General features: G+C 40.4%; 2 protein-coding genes across 2 annotated transcripts in view; both read left to right on the forward strand.

Moving 5' to 3' along the window:
• Window positions 1–7,420, forward strand: part of LOC108889012 (collagen alpha-2(I) chain) — a 65,425-nt gene extending 58,005 nt beyond the window's left edge. The window contains exons 33-43 of the mRNA XM_051072801.1: window positions 245–298; window positions 1,375–1,433; window positions 1,615–1,669; window positions 3,650–3,694; window positions 5,368–5,475; window positions 5,642–5,695; window positions 5,802–5,855; window positions 6,074–6,127; window positions 6,340–6,410; window positions 7,214–7,267; window positions 7,402–7,420. Of these exons, the coding sequence (XP_050928758.1) occupies window positions 245–298; window positions 1,375–1,433; window positions 1,615–1,669; window positions 3,650–3,694; window positions 5,368–5,475; window positions 5,642–5,695; window positions 5,802–5,855; window positions 6,074–6,127; window positions 6,340–6,410; window positions 7,214–7,267; window positions 7,402–7,420 (627 nt within the window). The remainder of the gene's footprint in view (window positions 1–244; window positions 299–1,374; window positions 1,434–1,614; window positions 1,670–3,649; window positions 3,695–5,367; window positions 5,476–5,641; window positions 5,696–5,801; window positions 5,856–6,073; window positions 6,128–6,339; window positions 6,411–7,213; window positions 7,268–7,401) is intronic.
• Window positions 97–18,650, forward strand: si:ch211-196i2.1 (collagen alpha-1(II) chain). The gene is made up of 36 exons (XM_051072781.1): window positions 97–151; window positions 245–298; window positions 1,375–1,428; window positions 1,615–1,669; window positions 3,650–3,694; window positions 4,282–4,326; window positions 5,368–5,475; window positions 5,642–5,695; window positions 5,802–5,855; window positions 6,074–6,127; window positions 6,303–6,410; window positions 7,214–7,267; window positions 7,402–7,509; window positions 7,658–7,711; window positions 7,900–7,953; window positions 8,479–8,532; window positions 8,628–8,681; window positions 8,844–8,951; window positions 9,154–9,207; window positions 9,315–9,368; window positions 9,580–9,633; window positions 9,877–9,930; window positions 10,227–10,280; window positions 10,373–10,426; window positions 10,628–10,681; window positions 11,366–11,419; window positions 11,680–11,733; window positions 11,841–11,894; window positions 12,578–12,595; window positions 12,845–12,898; window positions 12,992–13,054; window positions 13,259–13,424; window positions 13,918–14,027; window positions 14,676–14,756; window positions 15,057–15,239; window positions 15,989–18,650. Exons 13-36 carry the CDS (start codon window positions 7,507–7,509, stop codon window positions 16,136–16,138), a joined length of 1,692 nt encoding a protein of 563 aa, XP_050928738.1. The 5' UTR covers window positions 97–151; window positions 245–298; window positions 1,375–1,428; window positions 1,615–1,669; window positions 3,650–3,694; window positions 4,282–4,326; window positions 5,368–5,475; window positions 5,642–5,695; window positions 5,802–5,855; window positions 6,074–6,127; window positions 6,303–6,410; window positions 7,214–7,267; window positions 7,402–7,506; the 3' UTR covers window positions 16,139–18,650.
• The last annotated feature ends 263 nt before the right edge of the window (window positions 18,651–18,913 follow it).

Below are 18,913 nucleotides of genomic sequence, written 5' to 3' on the forward strand. Positions count from 1 at the left end.
CAAAATATGTCTGAGGTTTCTTTAAATACGTTTGATGGGCAGCATCATTGTTAAAACATTGACTGGTGCTTTGGCTCTTGTGTTTTCATCTTATAGGGGCCATCCAGGAAAGACCGGACCTCCAGGCTTACCGGGACCCCCAGGAGAGAGGGTGGGTCCGCAGGCACACAGATACTTATAATATGTGTGTATTTTGTCAGTTATGTGTTATGTAGATGTGTGTTTTATGTGTGTGTTTTCTCAGGGTTTCACAGGGAAGCCAGGCATGGAGGGACCTCAGGGCCCAGTAGGCATGTATGTAAGTGATTCCTCAGCAGGGCAGATACAAGGAATGCACCTGCACTACCTTTTTATAGCAAATACACACTGTGTGCAGAATATACAGAAGATGAACAGTAGTGTATTGTTACACATTAAGACTTAACATCTGTGAAAGCATTATAAAAGCATTGGTTATGGATCCTTGACAAAATGATCAAGATGTCGAGCACAGAAATCCCAAAAGCTCCAAGAAGAGAGACTTAAATTTGATATATATAAGTGTATTTCTGTAGTTCATAGATTCAGTTTTCACCAATGTAATGCTTAATGTGCAGTAAAATTATTGTTTTGCTGCTTAAACCTATTTAATGCAAACAACAATGTGAAACTGGCCTGTAACTGAAGTGTAAGATATTTTAGAGAAGAGGTTTGTTATTCAGAATTACAGGTCATAATGTGTTCCTATGAAAGAAATGAGCATTTTACACAGCAAGATGTTTTGTGTGTGGCATGTTCTGATGAGCATTTCAGTTTTTGTAATAATAATAATAATAATGGTAATTTTTCAGAATGGCTGTAATTGATTTTCACAAGAGATTTTTACAGCCCCATACACCCATGGTGTTTTCACTGTTAAAAAATGACATGGTTCGTTGAATTTATAGTAAATGATGTCGTCTTCAGCTCAAAAAAATCTTCCACCAATAGAAAGTGAGGGGGAAATTGTGGAATAAGAATAATAAGAAATTATTCCAAGTTATAAAGACAGTGTTTTTCCTAAAATAAAAGACTAGACTGTGAAAGGAGTTATAGGAAATACATTAATTTGTTACTTCATATTTAGTGTATATATGAGAGTGGCATTGATCTAAATCTTGGCAAGAAAGTAATTAAGTTTATTTCCCAAAAACAGAAGGTTACTGAGGGTAATGAGCCCTTACCCATAGTCTGTATATTCTACAAACTATTAGACATAGATACAAAAAAGTTATTTTTCAAAATACTCCATAAGCTAATAATACATATAGATCTGGTTGTGTGGTGCTGGATTAGCTGGATTTGTAACATCAATTGATAATTCAGTTCTTCCATCTGTTTGCTCCCTCTCATCAGGGTATCCAGGGGAATGTGGGCATGCGAGGGCCTCCAGGTTTCATAGGAGAAAGGGTATGGTTATCTCTGTCTCATATATCTCTCATGTTAAAGCCTTGTAAAAGGAGATAGGAGAGGACCAGGAGTGGAACTTCACATGTTATTGTACGTGACAATAGTAAAGGATGTTAAAAAGTTTAGGAAATAATATAATCCCTGGCAGTGATCACAATAACAGTCTCTTCTTTTCTTCTCCACCAGGGTGAGCCAGGTTTACGAGGTTTACCCTGGACCTGTCGGGAAGTCAGGACCTCCAGTAAGTGTGTACAGTTTATTTTTGCCTTTTATTTCCTATCAGTGGACCCCTGGGAACTGTACTGGAGTGTTGTTCAGAGGATTCGATTAAGACAGAAGCAATGATGGGGTCACACCAAGGAAGGTTTGGAAAATAAACCATTGAAGTGTGCAGCTGGGGTGCCGGGCTGCCAGTTTATGGAGGCTCACAGGTCACAGTGATTGATTTTGTGGGGGGCATTGGTGGCAAGTCTAATGGCAGAGTGAGATGGCACGTCCAGCTGATGGACGACAAACAACTGAGCACCAGGAGAAATCCTCAACGATAAAGCGTTTTTTTCCACATGTAACAGCCCAGTTCAACTGTACAGACTTTGGCAGCGAAGTAGAAAAAGTAGAGCTGAATGGCTGCCATCTATACAACTTTACAAAGAGAAGCCTCTAGGGGATTTAACTGTATTTTACTGTGTGGCACATTTGTCCTGGAACCTGCTACAGGTTGAAATGCTGTATAACAATGAAAAAGACTATCATGTATTTTTTATTTTACACATTGGGACTGTCTGTTGGGATCAGGGTCATTTCATATCTCTCAGGGTCAAATCCCTTTTTTCAGAGTTTTGGCCAAAATGTCAGAATGTGTCAAAAAAAATGACAAAAGAAAATACAGTACAAAACAACAGATACAAAAAGAATAAAACAGCAGCACAGTTACCAAAGAGACAACTTGATGTGTGACTCACCTACAAATCACCTAATTGTATTTACTGTGTTACTTAGCTACGAAGTCATTGAGATCATATTTTCCCCCATTCTGACTTTTGAGGAACATTGTAAACATTAACCAAACCTCCTGTCCTGTATTTACGTGATTGTATGTAAGGCCCTACTGCCACATGATCGGATTATTGCATAAATAATGAGGTGTACAGGTGTTCCTAACATGTAAATGTCTACGAACACACACCAGACTCTATACAAGCATAAACTGTACTCACACAGGGAAATGGCAGGAACTGAAATAGTTTTGTTTTTGTTTCTATAATTAGACAAAGTCTCTCTTTCTCTGAAACTGATGTTGTTTCCTCTGTTTCTGTTAAAGTTGTGAGTGAGGCTGGAAGGTCAAACTTGGCTCTTGAAACCCGTCAAAGTTTCTGCACCCTATAAATCAGTCCTCCTCTCTTTTGGTTGGTTAGATTTGGGAATAAGAAAGTCCCTCTTGCATGGAAAGAGTTAGTTTCAGTAATGGACTGTTTCCTGAAGCTCACTTTGTCTCCACAGTCCTTCCTGCAGTGTCACAGGACACACGTTTTGCTCACTCACTCGGTTGCCCACAGCTGTAGTGAAATCCATCAATCTGACAGAGAGAAAAGTCCTACAGCACTGTGGAGCTGGACTCATCAGCTGTGGGCTTGAACACTAAATACAGGGGTGAACTGTGTTCACTGCACTGAATGGACTGAAATACTGGCCCTCAGTGCAGATGGGACATTTGGCACAGTTAGTTGACTGACTGGATTAATATATCACTAAAAGGCTAACTTCAGAAAGTTTCCCTGTTACAGGTGGCTAACAGACTGATGCCCACTTTCCCCCATGTTCCACAAACTGGCTGACTGCAGTCAGGCCTAACTGTTTCTGTTAATCAGCTTTCATATGTCAAAAAGTATAAAGGTAATTATAGAGTAAATGGCAAGATTCAATCCATCCAACTCTTACACTATGCTAACCATGGACAAAAAGAAGCACTACAATCAATGTTTGTTGTATGATATTTTATGTGTGTTATTGTGTCACTGTGTTCCTTGGCCAACAATAGAAACATTCTTTTACAGTTTGAGGTCAGATTGTGGCTGAGAAAATGTCCTCTATCAATTTATGAGCTGACGCAATAAACCCAGATGTTCTCTGTCTTATTTCTCATAACAGTGCTCAGATAGAAATGTGAATCATGGGTGGGATGAACATGTTCTGACTTGCCTTGTCTGTTTTTCTTTATCAGGGTCTGCCAGGTCCGCCTGGAGAGAAGGGACCCCCGGGACCTCAGGTGAGAGAAACCTTTAATAAGAGAGTCTGGGCCCTAAATCAGAGAACTAGATATGTTGCCTGCCCCACATCTTGTTGATGGATTTAAACTGTGATGCCAGTGTTTTTTAATCATTTAAACTTACTGTTCTTAAGGAAATTTGGTTTGTAAAATTAGTGCAGCAAACATAATGTACATAATCCTCTAATACTGCTCAGAAAAAAAAACATGTCAGACAGATTTACAGATTTAAATCTATTCATCGTGGAAAAGTGGATACACAGTGATATTCACATGAAGACTAACAGGATAACATTAGCATGAGCTTCACACTCACTGAAGCTGCTTATTGGGATTCTAATGGATTTTGTTGTGGTGCTTGCCAGACTCTGACACAGACAGTGAAAAGTTTGGGGGACATGGAGGCTGCTGTTACTATTGGTGTTTTTGGGACTGTTTGGGATTTAAAAATTGTGCCATCTACATTTCCTTGGGACAGACAGAGTTACATTTGTAGGGAAACTTTCAGAACCAACAGACCATGTCTTTCAGTTTTCTGTTTCCTTATCAGCCAGTGGCTTACCTGGAACTTCTGCTGTTTCTCACAGGGTCGACCTGGAGATGAAGGCCCCAAAGGGATACAAGGCCCAGCAGTGAGTTTCAGTTCGTAGTGAAGATGAGCATTGCATCAAGTTTTGTAGGACTGTATTTATTCTGTGTTGTGAGGCTTTGTGTTTGCATTTAAATTGCATTTTAGATGGGGGCACAGAGCTTTTTATTTTTATTTTGGTTTGATAATTTGACTCATCATGAAGAGAGAGGATGTGCACACTGCACAGCAGGGTGGTGTGTCTGTAATTATTAACCAGCCAAGCTCAGGTTTGGTGTCAGACATCAAAAACATGTATACTGATGCTGCTGCCTGTCCAGAGGAAGAAACCTGTCACAAGTTGCAGTTGAGTTCTGCACCAAAAAAAACAAAACAATTATATACAAGGTTGTGTATGTTCCCTCATCAACAAATCAGACTTAACATATTCATGAAGCTTCCTTTGATCAGAATTGCTGTGCACATGCCCCCCACAGAGTTAGAGATAGAAAGCAAAACTGCATAACATCATTATTTGTGCAACATCAATACAGTAATGAATAGAGATAAAGATAGAATAAAGCAGAGACATCCTTTTCATTGAGGAGGAATTCAATCCATCGTGAAATTGAGTTCACTGCTCTTAAATTGAGTGAAAAATGTTGATTTTAATTGATTGTTTATCAGTGAAGTCCCTGTAACAGCTGCTGATAATGTCTTACAGTCAATGAACCAGTCGTCACAGAACTAGAAAAATGTCAGCTGTCACTTTATGACTGTGCTCACTGATGTGCGCCACTGATTCATTAAACCAGAACATATGTTTGCATTTGTTGTGTGTACTTACTTGGATCTCTTAATGCTTCCGTCAGTTGTCTTTTCAAATGAGATTTGACTGATTCGACTGAAGCAGAGTCACAACTGACTGACTGTTATTGATAAACTTTACATAGCACTGACACGCTGAAGCAACAACAAATGCAAAAAGTGCAACAGATTATAGATTAAATCACAGGGTGAGACTTTCAAACTCTCAGATTGGATTATTTCAACACAAAGGTTTTAGGGTTGATCTCTGTTCTAACAGCTGTTCTGTGATTTCCAGGGCCCTCCAGGTGTTCCAGGTGCAGATGGGGCACCAGGAAAACCTGGACCCAGGGGAAGCATAGGTCCCCCAGGACCTCAGGGGCCACAGGGGCCAGCAGGAATCCCAGTGAGTGGGTACCTACCATCGACTGCTGTTTTTCCTTATGTCACTTGTAGTCTGGAAAGATGACCACCCATCTATACTTTTAATTAAATACAACTGTCTGAACATCCGATTGACCTGTCGTATTATAGAAACAGTTGTTTAACAGCTTGTTTGTTGGGCTCCTCAGGGACCACAGGGTGCTGATGGGTTATTAGGAGCAGCAGGGAGACGAGGACCCAAGGTAAACTACAGTACATGAGAGAATGTTGTTGTGTGATATTTTTATCTGTGTAACATTAATTTATGTTACGTGATGTATGTTACTGAACTCATACTATGATTACCAGGGCTTACCTGGTTCACCTGGTGATGCCGGCCCAACAGGACAAGATGGAGAACAGGTTGGTAAAGTTTTATAGTGAAGAACTAACAGAACTAACAGAGGACATCTAAATTTAAGTGCATTCACTAACCTGTGATCCAGTCTACAGCTAATCTTGTCTAAACAAGCAATTTTCCCTCTGCAGTTTTAGCCTGAAGTTTGGAAGTTAAGCTTTTTGATGATCACAGGCTGCAGCATGGCCTCAGTTGATTATTGTTTTGATCTTTGACTCATCAGGGTCTCCCTGGCCAAACAGGAATTGAGGGCCCACCTGGACGGAAAGGAGACCAGGTCAGTAATTGCAGCAGCACCAGTCTTTGCATCACTGTTTGCACACACCATAAGTAACTTAACAAATTAGTTAAAGTGCATTTGTTTCATACAGCGTGAAGCTATATTGACTTTGTTGTGTCAGTCTGCAGAAAACCAAAACATGTATTCTCAACATGTAACATGTATTTCACAGGGGGACCTAGGGCCCTGTGGGAAACTTGGTCCCCCAGGGCCTCCTGGAGAGAGAGGATATGAGGGCCCAAAAGGCCTTCAGGGACCACCTGGACCAGTGGGTAAAGAGGTAGGTTGCATTTATACGAAGATGTTCTTCACAAACGATTACAGATGTTGACACACATGTTGAGCTGCTGTCCATAAATGACAGAGCAGCTCCACAGGGGGTGATTTTCCAATTCAGTGAAGAAGAAGAATTTAAGGACCTCATCAGATCACCATCGCCTCCACCATGTTTACTTCATAACATCACACGAACAGTGTTCAAAGTGTGTTGAACAGATGTGCTTGTTTTGTGTGTTGTTTATTGGTAGGATTAGATTGTTATCAGCCTATTATGTCTAAAAATATTTCAGATGCTCCATGAAATAGGTATAAGAACAGTCTGAAGAGCATCAAACCACCACCACTGTTACGTAAGCTGTGAAATTACATTTTCCTGATGATGTGTTGGCGGCAGTGCTTACCTCGGATTCTTCTGAGGGTTGTCAGATGTTGATTATATAACAAATCAGCAGAGAGAACTGGCATGGCTTGTAATTTCTGTGATACTTTCGATGGGTCTTCACTCAGTTTGATGAAATGTGTGTTGCACAAACTGCTGATCTTTATATTGTCAGCAAAACATTTATTAAGTCCTACGGAAAGCTAGTAGAGTGTTTAATTGATTTTTTCATATTGGCATATTTAAACACATTTTTCATGGAATGTAAAAGGCTGTCTTGAAAAACAGTAAAATGTGCTGCTGGTTCTTCTGTCATGCATGCTTCAGAGATGAACCCAAGCACCAAGATACAATATACAGTAACAAACTAGATCAAATGTGAAACAAAACAACTGCACATCTAACGTGTGTTAACTCCTCTGCAGGGTGATGTCGGGCTTCCTGGTGAAGCTGGAGATCCTGGTCCTAAAGGGGAGAAGGTAAACTTTACTACTACTTTACTTCAGTTTCAGGTGAATGGATAAGTTAAAGCTTGTCGTGTTCACATCTCTGATCTTATGTAGGAGGATGATTGTGTTTGTTTGACTCTCCGGGTGATGTTTGCTCTCGACAGGGCGAGGTGGGACCTCTAGGTTTGTCTGGTCGAGAAGGCCCCTGGGGAGCCCTTGGAGAAAATGGAGAAAGGGGTCCAAAGGGAGACAAGGGCCACATTGGACTAATGGTGAATATTCCTCCTCACACATTGGTGGCAATAGCAACCATGTAATATCCCTAAAATCTCAAGAGTCTCAAGAGGCAATATGTTTAGAATTGATCAGATGGAAACCAGCAGAGAGTGTTCCTGATGTCATATTCATTCTCTTCAACAGGGTGAACCGGGGCTCATGGGTGAAGTGGGACCTGCAGGTCTGGCAGGATTAAAGGTCAGTTTGTTATTAGCATGTATTGATGACGTGTTGTTAAGAGTGACCTTTAAATTAACCTTTACTGAACAGTTCACAGCTGTGATTGACATTTATTGATCTATCTGACTGGTATGTCTTGTTTTTAATTGTTCTTCCTGTTTCCACACACACATTCTTTGTCTGTGATGTGTTTGTGCTCATTTTAGGGAATCACAGGCCCTCGTGGACCTGTGGGGCCGGATGGACCTCAGGGACAGAAGGTAATAAAAAGTTTCACTAACAAGCTGCTGTCAGACACCCACAGTGCTCTTAATAACTGCTTCACTTAACTATATGAAAACAGGACAAAGCTGAACTGAACTGATGAGATTCCTGGTAACAAGAACAACCCATCATCACAGTCACAATTTAAAACAAATGTTTTTCAGGCTTGCTTGACAACAGCATGCTGCAGCAAAACTGCTATTGTTACCTGCTGGGCCTCAGTGCATGTTTCATTCTTGTGTAGAGTGAAAAAAGGAAGCATCTTAGAGTTTACCTCACCCAGAGAAACTGTGCTTAAGTTCATGAATGTGAACTGGTCATTTTGATGTGTCAGTGCTGGTCCTCTTCACTTGATTGAGAGGGACCCCCAGCCTTGCCAGGCACATACTGTACTGCTTCTGATAAACCTTTTTTCACTGTACAGTGGATCACCCACAGAGCTCTGCTTGAATCTAATCTGTTAAATTAGAAGAAATGTCAAAGGAGAAACATTAATGATTCATTTTCATTCGTCTCTCCAGGGGGAGTCTGGGGCCTTAGGAATTACTGGACCTCCTGGGTCACAAGGCCCTCAGGTAAACTCTGATTCCATTTAACATTTTGTACAGCACTGTATAGAGTATATATGTGGAGAGCAGTTAATTTTGCTCTCTCTTTGTCTCGTCCATAGGGAATAATTGGAGCACGTGGTGTCAGAGGAGACACAGGGAGGCTGGGACCACCTGTAAGTGTCCTTGAGTATCAGGAAGTTGTTCACTTTATTTGATTTGTCTTCGATGCACGTTACACTCAAATCAATATTTCATCTGTCACAAAAAATACCAGATAACTTGTCAAGGTGATTGTATTGTATTGCAAATGCATTTTCATGATGTTTGCATGGCAGGGTGCAGTGGGATCATTTGGACCTCACGGAGACCAGGGAGCTAAAGGGGAGCCGGGGCCACAGGGACTGAAGGGAGAGCCAGGACTTCCAGGTCCACCAGGGGAACAGGTTGGTGGGGTTTTCATGTACCTACTGTATGACGGTTATAATTCAACTAAATATGATCTCAGTGTGCCTGCATGGGTCTGCATCTTCTTAAAGAATATGTATGTGTATATCTGTATGTTTATCTGTTAAGATGGATTTGTGATGCCTGGCTTGTGTGGAAATATCCATAAATCTACCTCATTAATACTGATTATCTGTGCAGGGTGAGGACGGTCTGCCAGGAATCCGAGGTCCTCCAGCTCTCCCAGGGTTTGAGGTGAAAACTAAACACTGTTAAGCAGCATAAGCACTTTGTCTGATGTTACCTCTTTGCCCTCAACAACACTAGCGATGTTATTTGTGCTTCTTCTGTTTCTTTTTCAGGGGCCACCTGGAGAGGTGGGACCCCAAGGTCCCCCAGGTCCCACAGGAGCTCCTGTAAGTCTGTGGTTGTGTACAGCACAGAAACACTGCAGATGATGAAATCACATTTTTGCCTTCAGCAGCTGGTCTCTAATTATACCAGTCGTTTGGTAGCGATTAATTATTGAGAATTAACATTCAAAAATAATGTGTTTGTAATGTGGTGTCTGTGTGAAAGCCAATTATCTGAACATCAAAGTGAGAATAAACTATTACTGCTGTGCAGGGGGCGCAAGGAAGACCAGGACCTGAGGGGAAACAAGGCTTGAAAGGGGAGAAGGTAAGACGATTCCCCTCTGATTCCAGCTAAGCTAAGCTAAGCTAACCAGTTAGTGGCTGCAGCTTCATATTTATTCTACAGACAGGAGAAGGAGCAGTTCATTTCCCCACCAGGAACATGTACAGTATGCACGAATGTTTAGACAGATAACATCACTGCAGCTGCCACACATCACCACTTACATTTGGAATTTGTCCCGGAAGTGGCTAAAGATACTGATGAGTTTTTGTTTTACTCCTACAGGGAGACGATGGCAAGACTGGATCACCAGGGAAGACCGGTCAGGCTGGCAAGAGGGTAAGAACTTTCCTCCTCAGTGCTGTGAAGGTTTTGCAGGTGAAATGCAGCTCTCAATAATGTAAGGAAGTAGCAAGACATATTCAGTCATTATCTCTGTTTATAATGGAACTTTCATACAGACACTGTGGCAGGTCCACATGGGATAAAAAGGAAAATGGAAACAGCCATTCTGACAGATACTGCATGAACAGATTCATACATAAAATATTAGCTTGTTTCGTGTGTGTGTGTGTGTGTGTGTGTCCTCTTGCTTTCGGTTGCCTCATTGTAAAACATGGCGAACTCGTCCTCAGGGGAAACGAGGCAAGGCTGGACTCAGGGGGACCAGGGGAGACAGAGGACCAAAGGTGAGATATATTGAAACAAGACCTCAGGCTTTCTGTACACCTAGTTTAATTATGATTCATGAGCTGACAGTAGATTTTGTTGTGTCGTTCAGGGCGAGAAGGGAGACACGGGACCGGAGGGCCTCTCTGGGTGGCCAGGTCTCATCGTAAGTCAATTTATTTGTTCATGTCCTTTCATCCGTTTTTATGTCATAGCTGAACATTACCTCTGAGACGGTCTGCTCAGCAACCTGTCCTGTTCAATGTGATGAGATCCACAAAGTAATCAATTTTGCAGTTAAAATGCATTTTAATAGACGGTGAATTGTCATCCACTCAATGTCTTGTCTTGTATTTTTGTCACTAAGGGAATCCCTGGGTTACGTGGAGACCAGGGCGATCAAGGTGAAAAGGGAAAAGAGGTAAACAATAATTAATAACCCTGCCACAGACTGAGTGAAAGCTTTCCATTCAGGACCACTGGATCTCACTGGATTCAGTTTGTTAAAACAAGGCTAGCTAGTGGTTTAACTTAGATCCAGTAAAACATTGTGATTTGTATTTCCTCCATTTACACAGTATATCTGTGAAAAACACTCACCAGCTTCAGGTAGAGATGTAGTGTACCTTTTATCTTTCAAGTAAAATCAGGAAATATATATGTATGTAAAATATGTATATCCATACATACCCTGAGAAAAAGATTACTTAAAAAAGTACTAATAAAAAATAATATAAAATGAAACAAAAATAAATCAAATCAATGAAACAGGGAATTGTAGATGACAAGTATAATATGGCATTACAGAGCTGTAATTCCACTAATCAGGGAAATATGTGGGCTCACAACAGTATCATAACCAATAAACAACATAGGCAAATCATTTCCAAAGCAGTGATAACTTCTTTGCAACAAGTGACAAACAACTTTCATGTTGCTCTGATTGTCATAGCAACATGCGAGGAAGTGAGAAATACCATTAATACTGAGCTGTTGTTGTTGCTTCGCCTCTTAAAATGTGTTTACCTGCAGGGTTCAGTTCAGCTTCAGCAGATCAGCACAGTTTTTTATTGAGGAGTTTAAACTGCAGTGTCTGTGTCCTCAGGGGGAGAAAGGAGAGATGGGACTGACTGGACCACCTGGAGTTGATGGCACGAAGGTAGGAGCTGTCAGGGTGTAATATGTTAATAAGGCGGTAAACATAATGTCTGCAAAGCAAGTAATAATGATAATAGTTTAGGTGGTAACTTTGTCTGTGGGTGTGATGGTGAAGTAGTAAGCAATGATCACAGCCTCTGTCTGAAAAGTGTGTCATAATCAAGAGCACAAGACCTAAAAACAGGTGCTGTTTGTTTATGTATCTGTTTACCAGGTCAACAGATAATCAATACAATCTTGCTACCTTTTTTTTCTCCTAAGGGAATCCGTGGTCCCGTTGGGTTTCCAGGTCCAGTGGGTCTGAAAGGAGAGCAGGTTTGTAGTTTGTCATGTTAGTTTAGCCCTTGTGTTTTGAAGCTTGAATTCTGATGAGATGTAAATACGTTTTAATGATCTCCAGTTTAATTGATCTCTTTTTTAAGGGGAATATTGGTCCTCCAGGGCCGAGGGGTGTACTAGGGATGCCAGGGATGCCTGTAAGTTTTTAATTCACTTTGTAAAATAGATTTTTACAAACTTGTGCAGCACATTTTGGTTATTTAATATCCACTATTTATTGCTGCCACCTGCCCTATCCCTCTGTTCCTTTGTTTTTAACCAGTACTTTGCTTTTTCAGCTTGGTTTTTAGATTTTGCTGCTTTGTTTCAAGCAGAACAACTGTGAAACTGAGAAATTCCCTTTGGACATACAAAGTTTATTCAGGCAATGCATTTTTACACATTCTTTTTTTTTTCTCTGGGATATTCAGTATTTTAAATTCAAGCAGTTCATCTGTCACTCAGATACTGTTTTTCCAGACAGTGTCTGAAGAATGGAGATAGCGCAGAAGAGGAACGTGTGATGGAAATGTTATTGTTTTATAATAAACCCAGTCGTTCCTGTAAAGTACAGACTGCTATCTGTCAGCCAACTAATCAGATGCCAGTCTGTTGAATCCTTCACAGTTCAGTAGCACATGATGACTATGTTCAACCCACTGTGCCTTAAGGGGAAAAAAATCCATTGACTTGGGTCATAAAATCTGTTAATCTGGCCGTGGCTGATGGGTTCATAATGCAGTAGATAAAAGGACTCGAAAGCTCTATGTTGATAAATCCACTTCACAGTGGAACATCATACTAATGGCCTTTTCTTCTCCTGTTCCCTCCTGTGTTTCAGGGTTTGTTTGGATCTAAGGTATGAAATCATCAAGTCAAGCACCCTTGTCCTCACACTTAAGCTCTTACTCACCATTACCTGAAGCAAACGCCTCGGAGGATGTTTTACATTAGGATCATAAAGCTGTCACACTTTGGAGTTGGTGTTAGAATATAATGGGAGTCTTTATTTTAATATCAGTGTGTTTTATAGTCGGTGGTGTGGTATTACTAAGCAGAACAGAGCAGAATTGCATGTTGTGCTCATCATATGATCTCCTCCCTGCAGGGTTTGAAAGGATACCAAGGTTTGCCTGGTCTGCCTGGCAGGAGGGGCCTCCCTGTAGGTTTATACCAGAGTTAGACAACACAGTTTATATTTTCTGTATTTCTCATGTGATGATGTAGTCATTTGTGCACCAACCTTGTGTTTTAGGGTCCACCTGGTGTTCCTGGACCTCCAGGACAGTCACTAAACCTGACCTTGACTCAACTCAAGGCAAGTTATTCATATCTTTAATGTCCATCTAAAGTATTCAATGTAGGATTACAATCACAAAAGCATTTATCTTAAGAGCATGTGCAATATGTTGAATTAAGAAATACAGGATTTCAATTGTTATGGCATGCTGAAAATTATTCTTAGCTATTCAAGTAAAAAAAAAAAACCCTACCATTTTTCTGATTCTCTTTCCATGTCCAGGACCTGATGTATGTGTCCGACAAGCCCAACTATCCCCTGATCCAGACTGTGCTGGACTCTCTGCAGCAGGAGCTTCGGCTGCTGGTGGATCCTCCTGATGGCAGCAAGGAGCATCCTGCCACCACCTGTCTGGAACTCTGGCTCTGTCATCCTGAATACAGCAGTGGTCAGTCACCGAAACTATGAAATCGCACTAATCCACACTTACAGTATATATTATATTTTAGAAATCACTGAGTTACTGTAGTTGAAGTCCTGAACTCTGCCCTCTGTTGCATGTATGCATCATCCTCCATGAAAGCTTCTGTAACATAATAAATAACATTTCTGATTTTTGATCTTAAATACTGTATTCTAAATATTATGTATATTCTGGCAGTATATAATTGTAGTTTTATTGTTTGTTATGTTTAGAAAGATAAAACCTATTAAAAAGGTAATTCTTATTTGACATTAAAATACATGAATCGTTAAAAGCTAATGCTTGTGACTGTCATCACATCACATCAGTGATCAGCAGCAGCTACCTCTGTATTTAGAGAGCAGAGTCCAGCATGTTAGAGCGGCCGGTTGCCAGTATTGCTCTTGTCTTCCTGTGTGGAGAATAATACTTTGATCCCTGCAGATCACACTGAGCTCTCACTAACCTTTCTCTACAGGTATGTATTACATCGACCCCAACCAGGGCAGCCCAGCTGATGCTCTGCTGGCCTACTGCAGCTTCTCTTCCACATCAAAACAGACTTGTCTTCATCCTCGTGACTCTCAGGTATGAAGACATCACCAGAGAGGAGCTGCAGGAAATTGCTCCTCTGGATCAATGACAAACCTGCTATTTTCACTTAGCTGTGTCGTATGACCTGAATCTCAATCTGATAAATTTTCAGTCCGCTCACACTTTCACAGTGTTGACTTAGACATCTGCAGAGATGACTTGAACTTGAACTTTGCTGTATTGTTATGAAAAAAATCCTTTAAAAGAGACAGTATTCAACAATTTAAGCTTTGTGCATGCCTCCCTGTGGGAGCGAGGGGAGCAATGCCCGGCTGAATGAGACACTACATTCATTCAGAGGGTATCAGGATCATTATTCTCATTATTATCATCCTTTTCTGTACTGCAGTGTGTATGAAAACACACACATTCACCTCTCACCTTTCCTACTCTAAAACAGTCAATACTACAAAACATTGACTCGCTCATCCAAAGAATAATAAGAATTGGTCATGGGGAGTGTGAAGTGGATGCATCTATTGCAGAGGTAGCCAATTTACTTCGGGTTCATGCTTGAGCTGCATGCTAATCCAGAGTCCATCAGCAGCTGTGTGAACATCATTAACCTTCACAGGTCTCTTATAGGAAAGCAGGACTTGCATTCAAATTTGTAAACGTGTGCCTTCCTTCCTCTGCCTGCAGCTGCCCATGAAAGCATGGCTGAAAGAATTTTCTGAAGAAGGATCTTTTGAGTGGCTCAGCAGGCTGGAGCAGGGCTTTCAGGTGCGTGAATGCCTCTGGAACATCAGTGCTGTTATTGGGCACTAGGGGGCAGTAGAAATCCACATCAGTCTATTCTCTCCTTTTAGCTCTAGTTCTGTCTCCTCCAACTCCTGCTTTTTTGCTGCTAAATACTTTGTAACTCTGTCACATTAGGAGACACTATCAGTAATTTTTCCAGTATTATTTTCTATAATCTATGATTTGATATAATGACATTTTGTTCATTCATCATCCAATTAGTACTTGTTTTTTACTTGTTAATGTTATGATTGTCTATGAAATCATTGTTCTTCTGTTCAGTTTTACTATCCAGATGCTAATGTGGTCCAGATGCGTTTTCTGAGGTTACACAGCAGCACTGCCATCCAGACGGTGACCTACTCCTGCCAACCAGGACACAGACTGGGTCAGACAGACAGAGACATCAAGTTTCTCGCTGACACAAGGAAGCAAAGTTACCTTGGAGCACTTAAAGACTGTGTGGTATGTAAAACATTCCTTCCTGGTGCAGCTCTCCTCTTCAGAGCTTTGAGGAAGCGCTAGTCGCACTGCTGATGTTGTCAAGTCAAATCTCTTTTACATGATGAGAGGAGTATTGATCAAGTATTGACTGACAGCTGTGAGCTCCCTCCTCTGACTCACTGATAAAACTTTCTGGGTCAGAGAAGCTTTTGACAGCACCTCCACATTAAGATGATTTGGAGAATATTTAACCAGAAAATATTAGAAAAAAGTACAAACTGTCAAAATATATCCGGTTATAATATGCCAGATAGTAAAGGCAGTAAAGTTATTGCAAAGACATTAGGTTCCTTTAGGTCCGGGCAATAAAATGATAATGATAATTATCATTATTTTATTTTAGTTTTGTTGTGTTAATTATCAGTATCGGCTGATATGAAAATGTTTATCATGGTAATATTTTGGGCCGTATCACCCAGCCCTAAGGTCTTTAGTATTATTATTAGCTTGTTATTGTTAACAGTAGTCGTGTTTGTTGATGCTGTTTGTTGTTGAAGCTCTGATAATGGTTTGAGGTCCAAGACGTCATATTTATGGAAATTTGATCCAGATAGAAAATCCTGGATGTAACTTGTAGAGAAATAATCATTAGTTGCAGCTCTAATTGATACAAAAAAGAGGAACGCGCTGAAGCATTACTGTCTCATAAAAACATGGTAATGAGTCTTGAATTGAATTGAAACATATTTATTCTGTTTCCTGTGTATCAGCCTGGAGAGGAGACTCTTTCCAGACCTCGCGAGTCTGTGTTCGAGTTTGAGGACCTCCAGCTGCTTCCTCTGAGAGACTTGGCACTAATGGGAGGCGGTAACTTCACATACGAGTTTGGCTTCACTGTCGGACCTGTGTGTTTCAGCTAGAGGTGCTAGACACCTGTGCTGTCACCGGAGGACTCATAGGTCCAGGACACACAAACCTCTGTTCAAAATATTGGACACCAAGAGGACAACTGGAACATATCCTCCAATTTCTGAGGACGTCACATTTTCCTCTGACATTTGGGGATTTGATCTCTCAAGTTGAATGACTCCATATTAATGAATTTGAGAGGGCAAAAGGAGGCCTCCAGCCTTTTCTTTCACGGAGAAGTCAATTTTGTTTACAGAGACATTTATCTTGTATTGAATAATTTAAAAATGTATGTTTTTATCCTTTATATACAATGTTTTTTCTGTTTTGTTTTTGTTATGTATTTAGGGCTTCTGTTATAGCCTGCCCATCCTGTATATAAACGTCAGACTGTCTCAACTGACCTCTTAACAATGTGTTCTGGATGGGGACACAGCTACTGTCGTCCCATTGGCCATATGTGACCAGGCCAGTAAATTCTCTGACTGTCCATCCACTGCTTTAGTACTGCAAGTGAACTCAATGTCACTTTTCTCAAGGTGCTGATTAAGGTTTATTTGAAAGAACAACATGTATTTAATTCCAAAAACAATACAAGAGGCCAGTCATATCATCTCATATATACTTGATGATGTCTGTTGTTAACAGTAAGACCAAATTTCCTCATTTGTTAAAATACAAAACAGCCTTATTGTTTTTACAGTTTCATATAATTGTATGTTTTTTCACATCTCAGGTATAATACTTTAATTACATGCAGTATACACAGGCACTGACGCTGTTGTTGCCACTGCAGTTTTGTAGTTAAGCATTAGAAGAAGACTTAAAAAACATTATTATGATTAAAAATGTTAAAGGATAAATCCAAGGACCAAAACCAACAATGATCAGGTATAGTCTATAGCTTATTCCTTTGTACCATAGAGCACCATTGTTGTCTGAACACCATTATAAACACATCAGTGAGTCACACTTGCACTCAGTGACATATTCCTGCATTACAATAAACATACACACTAGTTTCTTTTGACTGTCCCACATATACAGTCATGCCTCTGGAAATAGGCAGCAGAGTACCAATTGTGTATTAATGCACAGCTGAAAATAGTCCCCAGCAAAGGCACTGCTTAGTTCTGCTTGTAAAGTTTGTTACAAACTACGGTAACTACAGTACAGTACCCAGCTGATTTAGGAAATTACTGAGACTTTAAAAAAACTTAGCAATAATGTTTTTAATGATTTACTTTTTCAGGAGGAACTAATGGGCTTGGGAAAGCATGCCACCAACAGAGCAGAAAGTTTTCAGAGATGGACCAGCACAATGTTGGTTTTGGTCTTTCCTTGTGATTTGTTGACAATAAGAAAACAATATAATAATTGGCTAACATGAACACAATGTCAGACTGAAAATTGAAGTGAACAAAAATGGAATTTCAGTCTGGTTATTAATGTACTACTTCCTCCCATTTTCCTGAAAGTCTCTGAAAAAAATGTAGCAGCTGCTTTTTTGTGCTGGCAGTGTTTGAGGGTTTACCACTTTTTCATTAGATCGCATTCTCAAGCACCTATGCAACCGGTTTACATTACATTATATACCATTTTAACAATACAAAGTCTGTTAAGGAGATTCTCTCTTTTTTGTTATTCTTATGTAAACCAAAGACTGAAGTTAAGCAGCCAGAGCTTACAGATCCATCTGTTTCCTCACAGAACAATGCTGTAATTTCTTTCACTGTACTGTAAAGATCATGCATCAGTTTGGCCATATATTAAGTGCTATAGTAGTAGCCTAGCCCTGCATAGCTTCTTTGGCCCCTGGTGGAAAAAGAAGTGCCTATTACTACCCACTTAGCATTGAGTAATTGGTGTCACTCTGAATTTCTGCTTCATTCAATTTGAGAAGTGCTTGGGTCCAGAGAAAAGGAGCAAGCCTTGTAGCTTCTCAGCAGAATCAGGATTTGGTGTTTGTGTCCTACAGCTGGTCAGCAATGAGTGATGAGTGGTGTGGTGCACAGTCTGCAGGGAGCACAGGATACATTTGAATAAGATCTCAGGGAGTTTGTGGTGAGAGCATAGTTTACCAGCCTAGCCAAAACAGCAGCTCTGAAGCTGGGAAACACCAAAGTATAATTTTCTTGCTTATACTAAATTGCCAAAGGTTTTCACAAAGCTTAGGCGTGCCACTGGTATCAAACAGAGAGGAAATTTACATGATCTTAATGTCAACCAGATGAATTAGATTAAAGTTTAAGCATCGTAGCCACAGGTCTGCAAATTCTGTCCTACAGTTCATTTTTTAAATGTTTTATTTCTCTATTTAGATTTGTCATATCATGATTCCACATGATTGCCTTAGCTGGCTGAGACTGATCATTGTTACTTTGCTTGTTTTGTACAAATTGCAATTTTAAAAAAATGAAATGACATGCTGGACATCTGTCTTGTGTGATCCCTCCATCAGCTCGTTCAAAGAATTCTGTCAGCTGAATTAAAAAAAAACATAATCAAATGTTAACTCTGTAAATTCTCATTTGTTCTGCAGGACAAAATTACTTTTTGGCAGGATGAGGGCACTACATGAAGAGTCACCGGTCATCAAAGTTATTCATCCTGAGCAAGAAGCAAGAGAGCCGTCACTGAGGTTTCTGAGCCTCTGAAGGTGTCTGCTCAGAGATGGCTGTACCCAAAGTAGGACTCACCTTTCTCCATTCCCCACTAGACCTAGACTACCTCCTTTGCTCCAGTTATGGCCAGTGTATAGCTGCTGTTTGGCTAGACGACCTCTA

The sequence above is a fragment of the Lates calcarifer genome, linkage group LG9 (genome assembly GCF_001640805.2).
Source record: "Lates calcarifer isolate ASB-BC8 linkage group LG9, TLL_Latcal_v3, whole genome shotgun sequence".
In the NCBI taxonomy this organism is placed as follows: domain Eukaryota; kingdom Metazoa; phylum Chordata; class Actinopteri; family Centropomidae; genus Lates; species Lates calcarifer.

What these genes read in the sequence shown, in the direction of transcription:
- si:ch211-196i2.1 (XM_051072781.1), top strand. An exon ending in CAGCTCTCCCAGGGTTTGAG is followed by an intron (nt 9,208 to 9,314) that starts GTGAAAACTAAA and finishes TTTCTTTTTCAG; the next exon opens with GGGCCACCTGGAGAGGTGGG. An exon ending in AAGGCTTGAAAGGGGAGAAG is followed by an intron (nt 9,634 to 9,876) that starts GTAAGACGATTC and finishes TTACTCCTACAG; the next exon opens with GGAGACGATGGCAAGACTGG.